General features: G+C 47.5%; 1 protein-coding gene across 1 annotated transcript in view; it reads right to left on the bottom strand.

The window, feature by feature from the left end:
* Positions 1 to 6,612: 6,612 nt before the first annotated feature.
* Positions 6,613 to 12,118, bottom strand: part of LOC8044082 (biogenesis of lysosome-related organelles complex 1 subunit 1) — a 93,359-nt gene continuing 87,853 nt past the window's right edge. The window contains exons 4-5 of the mRNA XM_042293485.1: positions 6,876 to 6,960; positions 6,613 to 6,790 (exon numbers count right to left, since the gene is read on the bottom strand). Of these exons, the coding sequence (XP_042149419.1) occupies positions 6,771 to 6,790; positions 6,876 to 6,960 (105 nt within the window). The 3' untranslated portion in view covers positions 6,613 to 6,770. The remainder of the gene's footprint in view (positions 6,791 to 6,875; positions 6,961 to 12,118) is intronic.

Below are 12,118 nucleotides of genomic sequence, written 5' to 3'. Positions count from 1 at the left end.
AGGAAAGGGGGGGGGGGGGGGGAATAAAGGTTAATTTTTGTGTATCTTTTAAGTGACCGATGTTCGGGATAGAAGGGGGCTTGATGAACGAAAGGTGAAGCAGCGCCAAAACAACGGAGGACAAGAAGACGAAGTGTGTCCAACTCTCCAAACAAAGTCGACCCCCCCTCCCTCCCCCCCTTCTCGGAGGGAAATTTGAGATGGGTGTACTTCCCTTGCACGAGAAAGAACGGGAGAACAGTATCCTTAAAAATTTTCCGCCCCCCCCCCCCCCCCCCCCAAAAAAAAAAAAAGAACGGAGTTCTGGATCCGCCCCTGTTCGTGCACTACGCTCAAGGCTCCAGAGACGCCGAAACTTTATCGAAGGTGAAGCTCGCGCGGAAGGCGGGACAACGGAAGGACCTTCCTGCCGTCCTCACCCTGCCAGTGACTGTAACAGCTAACGTCTATATCCTCTTACCGGCGATGGCTCGAAGCTTCTTCCTGGCGTTTTCCCGCTCGCAGTTGCAACATTCTCAGCTTCTTTGGTGTCAGGTTGTTTCTCGATCAGACGCACTGCGCGATCATCGATCTTGCCCTGCTCTCGCAGTGGCTTGTGGAGTAAGGGTAGCGAGGGATCTGATGTCCGGGTGACTTCGGTCGTTGATCGAGAGGCTGCAGTCGATTGGCGGACGGTTTCCGGTGCTGGCATCCTCGGGGTTTCTGGACTTGGTACCTGCTGAGACCCTTGTGGAGAAGCTCCTGCTGTGGTGGAGGATGCTGTGGTCAAAGCACTCGGAATGGACGAGTCCACTCGTCTCGAATCCATAATCGTGCCTACTGTAACCGAACAAAGATGCTGGAGTGTTACGCCGGTAGCACGTTATTTTTCTTCTACCTCGCATTGGCACGCGGCGTGGCTTAGTTGCGCGAGCGTTCGTGCAATGTGCGATGGACAAGTTCTCCGGGAGCTTCGGTATTATTGCAACTACGGGAAAGACAGCGCCTAGTACTTTAGATTTTGGTCGGACAAGTATGTGTCTCGAGAAAAAAAGAAGTTCGGATAACTGTCATTAAGAGAAGGAGGTCGGACGGCTCAGATTAGAGCCACTGAATGAGCGAAGCTTAGAGTATTGGCACTTTGTTCCCCGATATTGTTGTGGGCGTCGCCATCTTGGTGCTTGTGTACCAAGATGGCGACGCCTGAGCGGGAGCCTTGTCTTCCAGCTGTAGCCGAGCAATTTAGCCAGGGCAGTACAACCGCTAGCCTGACATTGTTAATGTGCACCACGCAGTAGCGATACAGGACCGCACGTCGGTACGATGCTCATCCGTTTCCAAACGGGCAGCGGTAGGGGACCAGTGTCCAAAATCCTAGCCCCCAGTGTTAAAAAGTAGGACAAAAATAATCTCAAACGCAGGGTTTGGCAAAGAGAGGGGCGGAGCATAAAACAAGAGTTTTGCTTTGAGGGGCTAAGCTTTCCTTTTAGGGGCTAGCTAGGGCTAGCCATGTCCGTCCGCCGTCGGGTGCACGTGCTCCTGCTCGTGAGGTCACGCGCTCACGAGCTCACGAGCACGTCAGAACGTGCTCCTGTGATCGTGTAGGGAAAACAAAAACAACCGCATCTGCACGTGGTGAATGATGTTGATTGGGGCGAAGCTCTGGCGGTGCTTGTCTGCATAGACGCTGAACCGCAGCATGCCGAGCTATTCGTTTGTTTTCATCCACGTCAGAAAGGGAATGTGTGGTATGGAACGTGGTTATATACGCATTTGAGCATTTGACCGCAGCGTGACATGGATGAAAACGAACGAAAGGCTCGACATGCTGCGGCTCAGCGTCTACGCAGATAAGCACCACCAGAGCTTCGCCCCAATCAACATCATTCACCACGTGGAGATACGGCTGTTTTTTGTTGTTGTTGTTGTTGTTTTTTTGGCCCTACACGAGCACGGGAGCACGTGCTCGTGAGCGCGTGAGCTCACGAGCAGGAGCACGTGCACCCGACGGCGGACGGACATGGCTAGCCCCCCCCCCCCCTAAAACGAGCAGCGTTCGCCCCCTCAACCACCTCAACTCGCATCCGGAACAAGCGGCCACGTCACCTGGAGCCGATTATTAGCCCCGTGCGCGACCGAAAGCGTCGCTGTGGTCGGCCTTCCACGATTGGCCGAATGCTGACTATGACGTCGGAAAGGGGATTTATCATCGACGGAAATAAGAGGAATGAAAGAACTTAAATTTTGACGGTGTTGGCAGTGTTACTTTGAGAGCGCAATGATTTCAAGCTTCCACCATGCTAATTACAAACACCATCGAACTTGTTGTTTGCAAGGTAATGACGTCACAAGGGGGAACCATAGGAGGGCGCCACCAAAACATCTCGCCGCTAATATGCCGTCACTGTTGATCATAGCCACGCGCTGGGGTTGGCAAAGCACAGGACACGCGCTGAGTTCCAGACATTGTTATGGCTCGGCTGTTGCCGTCGTTGCAGCGATTGGACACGGGCCACTACCTGAATGCTTCTCGAGCTAGTAATTATCACGAGCCCAAATCGAGTGCCCACGCAATGCTCGGGTCCAATGTAGGAACCGCATTCAATCGTACCGGCGTGCGGTCGTGTATCACTACTGCGTGATGCACGTTAAAGACCCCAGGCTAGCGGCTGTACCGCACTGGCTAAATTTCTCATCTACAGCTGGGAGACTCGTCGCCCCTGTGAGGCACACCAAGTTCTAGGCTGTATAAACACACACACAACCCAATTTTTTTTTAACCGCATTCAAATATCGTCACTTGGGTCTACTGCGATCCCCACGTTACGTCATAAAATTTTGCAAAGGAGAGATTGAGTAAAAATGATCGCTTTTGTCCTTGAAATTACACCGCCACAAAGGAGTTTCTTGGCCAGTGGCGTTGCGTGCGAGTATCCTTGTTTCCCACTAGTGCTAGTAAGCTCGTGTAAAGTGGAAAACATTCCAATTGAATATCGTTGCACCGCTCCTTTAACGTCAGGTATTCGTTCTAAGCGGTACATAGATCGTTCCATCGCCCCTTTACTTAACATGTGTGGCATATGGCTCCATGCCGTGGTTCCAGTGCACGACGGCACTTGCGCAGCTCGCGTCAACCTTCAGCGCCTCTCACCAGGGCGCGCGTGGAGCTTCACCGCTTTGCACCGGAGTGCTAGGAGCAGCGGCTGACACGGGGGAGCGCCTTCTTTGACGTGATAGGCTCTGAACTTATAGAAATTACAGAGAAGACGCAAGCGAGCTGGTGAACTTTCAACATTGTAAAACCCGAGACGTAGGACAAAAGGAGAGTAAAAAAGAGCACAACACAAACACAGGTCTCAAGTGTCTGTGTCTGTGTCTGTGTTGACCCCCTTTTTCTTCTCCTTTTGTCCTACGTCTGGACTTATGTTCGGTATTATTACAGGTCTATCTTTTTGGTCTTAAATCTCGGTCTACCCCTCATTTTAAGAATTATTACCGATAAAAATTAAGAGACTCCGGTGCATATTTGAATAGATGCGGTAGTCTATGTAGTTCCCGTCTATCGAAAGAGCCAAAGAGCAGTGTCACTTGTAAGCCCAAGTGCAGGTTTTCATGATATTTGTGGATGGTTGTTTCTTCAGTTTATGATATATTACAGATTAATTAGGCGAAAACCTTGTGTGTCCCATCGTTTAGTCTCTTCAAAATCCTTGAGCGACAACACGTCGACAACACGAAGACGGCGAAAATACGCCGAAAGTGCGTCAAAAGTGCGTCGTTAGAGAACGCGCTCTCTTCGGAGGTTCGCCATCATGTTTGCGTGACCACTCAGGCGAATTAGAGGCAATAAAATAAGAAGGATGACAAAGCAAATTAAGAGGAATCAAAGTGAATTAAGTAAATCATGTGCCTGTCTTTAATGCATTGGCGGTTGAGCCTTCGCCCTCAAGTCGTCTTAAGGATAATTTAAGAGACCCTGTAACTTCTATTGATGCTAGCAGATAAGCTAGTATTTGCCGAAAGTTGCCAGACATTACATATACAGGCCAAGTAGACTACCGAATGTAAAAGAGAAAGGGGGAGAGTCTTTATTCCGATAAAATGTTGCGCTGTGAATCATTTTTAAAGTATGTTTTTAATGCTCATAGTAAATGACACTATACTGTGACCTCAGCCTTATTTCCGAAAAAGGGCCCTGTGAATTCGTTTTACGCCCTACCTATTCTTATCACAAAAATGTTAGTAGTATGCTTCAGCATCAAAGAGGAACCTTCAATCATTATCAAAGATAAACGCACTTAACAATGCAGCCACGAGATTTTTCATTCCCAATTGATGTGCTAACAGATGTTGGCATCTGCTTCAAAAGCATCAGTGGGTGCTCCAAATCATCAATATTTTGCCTGCTACAAAAGGCCGACTGCCGCTTCCACGCTGCCTAATGTATACCGCACCCCCCCCCCCCCCCCCTTTTCTTTTTCCCTTTATGCAGCAAAAATACGTTTTTTCCGTTCAAATTTACCGCTATAGCGGTCCTAATCAGATACCCAAGTTTCAGAAGCAATATCGTTATCTCGTTCAAACGTTCTAAGTGATTTTCCGATTGTTTAGATCGGAAAATGGCGCCCGTTTTCGGTACCTGACGCCATTCAGCTCCCCGTGTTCGAGAGCTCCGCCGGCGGCCATTTTCTCGTTGTAAATTTTAGAAAATCGCTTTTGATTTTTGAATAAGATAACGGAAAGACTTCTGAAGCTTTGGCATCTGGCTGAGGCAGATTTTGCTATAAATGGGTGGGAAACGAGCGGTCGTCGATGCGTATTTTATTATCATCATTAAAAAAATATATATAAACTAATTTAGATTGTATACAATTTTGGGGGGCAGTGGGAAAAGGGAGGGGGCATTTTGTAGTGCCTATGTTATTTGGTTCTCTGGGTAAGAAACAATGCGGTGCGAAAGTTCGTCTGCTTCTTTTGCAGGGGATCTGGTGACGTCAGAACAACACCGAGCTCTGATTGGCTCTGAATGAAGGATACTGGGTGCACCTTGAAGCAAGCTGCCTTGAGGTCTACCCACTATCCTTCATTCAGAACCAATTAGAGCTCAGCGTTCTGACGTCACCGGAACCTTTTGCAAAAAAAAAAAAAAGCAGTCGAACTTTCGCTCCGTATACATTACACAATTTGTTTTTACATTACCCTTTTTTTTTTCTTTACATATAGCTGATCTAAAATGCACCCACATCATATGTCTTAATCAAATACATAAAGGAGGAAATTAATAAAACTTCGCCAAAAAAAGTGTTTTTTTTTTTTTTTGTCTGTACTACGTTTGTTCAGGTAATCACCGGTACATTACTAACATAAAAAAAAAATTGTATTATTTCAGAGGCGTCTCGATGGCTGCCTCGATGGCTGCGGCATTAGAGCACTGCATGGGCCCGTACCAGCCCGAAGGCCAGAGTTCGGCCCGGCCCACGGGCCGGGTGATCGGGCTTGAAAGAAAAATATTTCGGGCCGCGCCTGGGCAGTCGTGTACCGCAATTTTTTTAATAACAAAAAGCGGTGTTTATTGATGTTTTAGGTTCAATGAAAACAAACAAGCCAAGTGCAAAGTCACTACGGCGCCGTTCAAAATAAATAAAAAGGCGTCTCGCACTTGTGAAGCCTTCAAGTGGATAAAAGAAAATGTACCGATCTACTCCACCGGCATAGTGGGAGAGTGCGCGCTTTTTCCTTAAACAGTTTTTAGGTTAAATCCTGCAAATGTTTTGTCGGGCTCGAGCCAAGCTCAAGCTCATATTTAAAAACAAAAACAACAACAAAAAAAATTGGTCGGGATCGGGTCGTGCTTGGCCTTGTCTAAACATTCTGTCGGGCCCGGGCCATGTCTCTACCGGGCAGCGTCGGGCAGGGCCTAGAACTTCCGTCCCGTGCAGTGCTCTGAGCTGCACGGCTTTTCGATCTTGAGCGAGGCGAAATATTTATGTAGCAGTTCTTAAAAGGTTCGTGCAGTTGTTTAAACTTGTAATGGATTTTTTTGTACATGCATACAGATACTATTAGTAGTAGTAATATTATTGCTACTTTCGCTATCTATACACCATTGCACACAAACCAGACAATAAAAAAATAATAAATTCCTGCGAAGCGAAAGTTCGTCTGCTTCTAGCACAGGGGCTGCGATGATGCCAGAACGCCGAGCTCTTATTGGCTGATTGAAAGAAAATAGTGGGTAGACCTCAAGGCATCTAGTATTTACGTGTACCCACTATCATATCAATCAAAGCCAATCAGAGCTAGGCATCGTTCTGATGTTACCACAGCTCCCGCGCAAGAAGCGGACGACTTGCTCTCTGTATTGCTCGGTATTGCTCTTGGTTGAAGGTGTAATCAAGGTTCAGTCTTTTGTGCACTATGCATTCCTAAAATTAACAAAATGCAGCAGTTGCTGCATTTATGATCCTTGCCTGCTTGAGAAGAGAATTTCCAGCTTGGCCCACAAGAAAACCATTGTACAGTTCACTAGAGTCGCCAACAAGTGCCCAATCGGTGACGACATTTTTACTACCCATTTTTATAGCTTCATGTCATGACAGTTGGGTGCCGTAAAATTTGGGCACAATTTCTGAAAACTTGACGGGTAGCACTGTAGAAAAGTCAGTCAGGTCGGCTCTGCCTCTTGATCAAGGGGAAGAGGACCTTCATTCCTTGGTGACTCTTTATTTGAAAGCATAAATATGTACATCCTAGATCTTTGTTTGTCCCTTGTCTTTGCATTGGTGACCAGATCATGACCCTTCTTGGCCCACTGAAAATGATGTAGCAGGTCAGGAAAGGAAAGTCGACATAACGCGACTCGGCGCAAAGTCAGTCACTTTGTGCAAATTACGTACCTTTGTAGGCATACTCCAGGGCGCTTGAGACTGTCCGCATGTCTGCCTCTATGCTCTTGGCCCAGTTTTCTATGTCCCCCAGCTCCTGAAAGCAGCACGTGCCGAAACATTGTCAAGCTCCCAACAAAAGCAAACCACCAAATTTTTACGCGAGTCTTACATTAATCTTTTAAGGGACAAGTATTACTAAGATAATAGTTCTTTTTAAATAAAGGCAAGATGGTGACCTTCTATCCTGTAGCCTAAAAAGTAAAGCACACACTGAAGACAGCAGACTACAAATTGTTATAGAAAGCTATAAATGGAGACAATGAAAAATGAGAGAACCACAGTAAAGGTTTTAGTGCTTAGTCTGCCTACCCATTATCTACTGTCTCTGGGCTTTCCACAATATGACACAAATTTGGTTGCCTTCTAACTACATTTAAAATTCACACTAAATCCAAATAAAGACCACAGGGTCGCAAAGCCAGACTACAGAGAAAATTAAAATTCAACCTACGCCGTCTACAAAATTGTTATTCGAAAACCCCGAGTGAATGTAGTATCAGGAAATGGCAAGGTGTAGATTATTTCGCTAAGCTGTTATCGGGTCTAATCCAGATTTGAGAACTTCAATAAAAAAATTGTGTACATGTAAATGTTGCACAACGGAGTGCCAAGTCACCCAACCTAATGTAACTCGGCGGTCCAAGGAATCTTTCTCTAAGTAACTGTTGATAAGTTTTTACTCTGTCAGATAGTTCCTCTGGGTTGCAAATGACACGCCCACAGAAATTAGCTTAATGAACCCTTTTTAAAATTCAGTTTGACCTTTGATCACTATCATCATCAGAAGAATGGAATATCTGCCATACAAATGGCATCATTTTGGTTACTGATGGAGGAAGAACTCGAAGATGCTCCTAAGTGGGTGATGCAAAGCCTATATTCATTCGAGTCGCTTGTACAACGCAGCTCAGAAATTGAATACAAGAACTGCGTAAGCGTTTGCTTCTAACTCGGGTCCAGTCAGCCTGTTTGGTGGCACACAGTTGCCTCTACACATCTGTGTTGTATACAATTTTATCAAGGCGTCTATGTGAGTTGCTGCTTTGTCCTGACCAATTGTATCTTTGTCACCATCAAAACTGAAAGAGATTGAGAATGAACTGTACAGTGAACACTGCATTCTCGTCTGCTGTTGACTTGTGAAAATTACGGTACTGGTAAAACACTACTAGGGAGGTCGCGAACCACCCCAGGTTCGATTTCGAAAGGTTTCGATATTTGCGAAGCGAACTGAGATTCAATTTCGAAAATTTTCGATATTTTCGTTCCAACCGAGGTTCGAATTAGAAAAATTCGCAACTTTCAATCACAGTGGAGTTTCGAATTCGAAAAGCTCAAAGCTTTCACGGTTTCTAAAATTTCGAATTCGAATATTTCGAATATTTTTTTACTTCAGGTTCAATAAATTCGAAGATTTCGAAATTCTTTGGAAATAAAATTCGAAAACTTCGAACAATTTGAATTTTCATAGACATGAAGTTCGAACAATCGAAGATTTCGAATTTCTTTCTGCTTAAAGCTCGAAAAGTTCGAAGGTTTCGATTCTCTTTTAACGCTAAATTCAAAAAAAAAATTCGAAGATTTTTAATTTTTTTTTAGTCCAAGTTTTCAAAGTTCGAAGTCCGGTTTTCAAGTTGCTCCACAGTTTGTTTCAAATAACGTTTTCACGACTCACTGGTTTTCACAAAATCAAGTTTAGAAAAGTTAGGGTGTCATATCTAGATTCTGCGAAGTTGGTCAGGCAATTAAATGAGACGACGAGTGTCCCGGATGTGCTGGAATATTTGCCAGTGCAGAGTGACGTGTGACCATAGATCAGTAATTGTGACCGCCAGCCCGGGGGTGGGAGGGGGGGGGGGGGGTCTTTAACCTGCATCACGCAGTAGTGATCACACGAACACGCTGTTTTACGAGACTCATGCAGTTCGAAACGGCCAGGGGCGAGCAGTAGGTTGAGGCTCAGAAAAACCTTGAAACGACCTGGCAAACTACCTCGCCACCCCTTGCACGCTGGTAGTAATCCGATCGAACGCCGCCCGAGTGACGCTGGCATATAGCAAGTTTAGTTTGTAATTGTCCTGGAGGTTTATTTTCTGGGACGGAGGAATCGCCTCGCAAAAAGCCGACTCAACTCGAGGTCGAGGAGCGTTCTACCATACAAGTGGCGTCGGAAGAGGAAAAACGGGGGGAAAGAGGGCAGCGGGGGGGTGGGGGGGCTTCAGTTCTCTTCCCCCCCCCCCCCCCTTCCAGATGTTTCAGACTGTTAAAGAAAACAATACGGGGAAAGACGGGGATGTTATACTTCTTAAAAAAGTATAACATCTCTACCATAAATAGCTTCGGCTACAGCGCGCTTCAAATCTGGCACAGACGATAATCGTCAAGTCGTCCTTCCTCGCCCCTTCGGGAATTTATTTCTTTAAAACTAAGCATGTCAGAACATTGAAACAAACGGCATTGTCTTTCGTAAGGAACGCAGCACCGCGTGTAAAAGTTCGAGAAAAAAAAAATTACGAATGTACGTCACTACTTGAATTCAAATGAAACCGTCCGCCGGTCTTTCGAAGTTCGACGAACGTCGAACTTATAGCCTAGAAGTTCGAAGTTCGTCGAACTTGAAGTAGGACAGGAGGACGACGAAGCGCTTGATCTGTAAGACTTGTTTTTCTTACCTCCGCCGAGAGCTATTCGCAGCGCCCAAATTAAGGGACCTTAGCGCCCGAAAGGGCATAATGGACCAACGAGGGCCTCCCGTCACCCTCCGACCGCCAATGTTTGACCCGGGAGGGACGACTTCAGTGATGTTCGAACATGGTGCCATGAACAGCGCGCTAAGCCTATCACCTGAAATGGGAGACACAAACACTCGAGCTGCCAATACAGAGAGAACCACGGCCACATCGGGCCCAATAACGGAAGGCATCCAGAACACGCCGACCCAAGAAACCGTTTGCAAATTGGGCCAAATAGAAGTTGGCAGGGAAGATGGCACAGGTCAGCTGCAGGGGACCCAGTCCGCCGGCCTTCAGACCCACCAAAGATTACCACCGCCGGAGGTGAGCCAACTTTTTCAAGTTCTGGCAGGAGTGATTGAACGCCAACCGGCAATCCTGGAAGCTCTGCAACAATTTGTTGCTCGATTTGTGCCGCTACCACAAGAAGTCCTGAATGACCCGCCCCAGCATAAACAGAGAGACCCAAGGCAGTACCCACGGTCTAAACGAAATAACGATAGGTCACGGTCGCCCATGAGACCAACTACTGGGGACCGCGAGGCAGAGTCCTATCAAGGAGTACAACAAATGGAAGATGATGGCTGCTTCCCATCGGCAAACCCGAAGCCGCAAGAAGACGGCTGGGCTTCTCAAGCTGGCGCGTCGACGTACAGCACGTCCCAAGGACCCACGCCGGGTCAATCCGTACCATCGGTACCGCTAACTGCGACGTCGGTCTCCCAGACAGACGACGACCAAGAATGGCTGCTCCCACGCGCTTCCTCGCAGATGACAAAACGAAGCCCACAAGCAACGGAAAAAGACGACAAATCTACACCGGGGCCGCTTCCGGTACAAACTGTGGTGCTTCGCTCCGTGGGAAAGAAAGAAGTTGGTGCATTCACTGGAAAAGAAATCCGCGATGCAATCCAGCATGCCGGCATTCACGCTCAAGCGGACTACAGCGTCCACAGGAATGAGAAAGCGAATGCCTTGTCCATCACCACCAGGGACCCTAACATCACCGCAAAGCTCATGACAATAAAGGAAATCCGCAAGGGGGACGAAGACAGCACATTCCAACCATACAAGGCCCTCTCCGGAAACGAGTGCCGCGGTGTTGTGTACCTACGTGGTCAAGGTAATGAGGTGTCTCCTGCACAACTTCTGGAGGATATCGTGTGCAGAACCCAGAAGGTGGTAGCAGCGCGCCCCTTGGGGAAGAAGGGAAACGTTATACTCGTGACATTTCAGGGCAAAACTTGTCCTAAACGGGTGGCGTACATGCACGAGGTTCTCGCCGTTCGTGAGTACCGCCCGAGACCGCTAGTCTGCTTTCAATGCCTTGCAATTGGCCACAAAATGGACGTGTGCCCACGGAAAGGTCAGCGCTGTGGAGCGTGCGGCTCCCAGCATGATGGTATGGAGGAGTGCACGAAAGATCCAAAGTGCGCAAACTGTGATGGGGCCCACGTGGCCACGAGCAATGAATGTCCAAAGCGCGCAATCCCACCGCGGCGCACCCCGAAGAAAACTACGAGAACGGAGGAAAGAAGCAAAAAGCCCAAGCCCCTACCACCTGCACCTGTACCGGTGAGTCAAGATGCCGGCGTGTCGTATGCAGCAGTGACAATGGGAGCATTCCAACCCACTTCATTATTGACGCATCCACCCCAACAGATGGACATGCCGACGCAAATCCTACAGCTTCAATACGCGGGATTTGCGCGAGTTGAAAAACAGCTGTCCGAGCTCACGGCGGCTATCCACAAACTCATAGGCACTCGCAGTGACGGATAGTAATTCTCATACACATACAAACACCCGAGGGGCAAAACACATCCACAAGCGCAACAAGCTTCGAGTGAACCCGCAACCATGGATCCTGCAATGGAACTTCGGTGGCTTACAACAGAAAATTCATGAATTCAAAACGCGTCTGTCAATACTTAACAACAAGGCACCTGACGTTATTCTTCTTCAGGAGGCTAACGTCAGGAATCTTAAAATTAGGGGATACAACACTTACATTAACCCCAGTATACAAAGACAGACATCAAATTTCGGTATTGTAGTTACACTTATAAAGAAAAAGCACAAGCAGGCAAAATTGAATTCCGAGGCGTCATGTTCTGATGACCGCGAAGTCGTCTCCACGCGGGTCAAGTTTGGAGACACATCCATCAACATACATAACACATACATAAGACCGTGCGGGGACTCGAACGAGGTCAATTGGATAAAGGGCTTGGTAGAACAGAACAAGCATACCATCCTAGCTGGAGACTTCAACGCCCGACATACCGCGTGGGGATACCCGAACAAAAACGCCAGGGGAAAGCACATCAAGAGAGCATGCATCGCAGCTGGGCTTCATCTATGCAACGACCCTGACACTCCAACACGGCTGGCCCAAGTCGCCAGCCAAAAAGACACGTCTCCCGACCTCACTTGGGCCTCTCCACGTCTACAGGTGCA

This window comes from Ixodes scapularis, unplaced genomic scaffold, assembly GCF_016920785.2.
Source record: "Ixodes scapularis isolate PalLabHiFi unplaced genomic scaffold, ASM1692078v2 PGA_scaffold4__175_contigs__length_147842914, whole genome shotgun sequence".
NCBI classification, from domain to species: Eukaryota; Metazoa; Arthropoda; class Arachnida; order Ixodida; family Ixodidae; genus Ixodes; species Ixodes scapularis.
The sequence above is the reverse complement of the archived record's forward strand: the minus strand, read 5'-3'. Positions and strand labels throughout refer to the sequence as shown.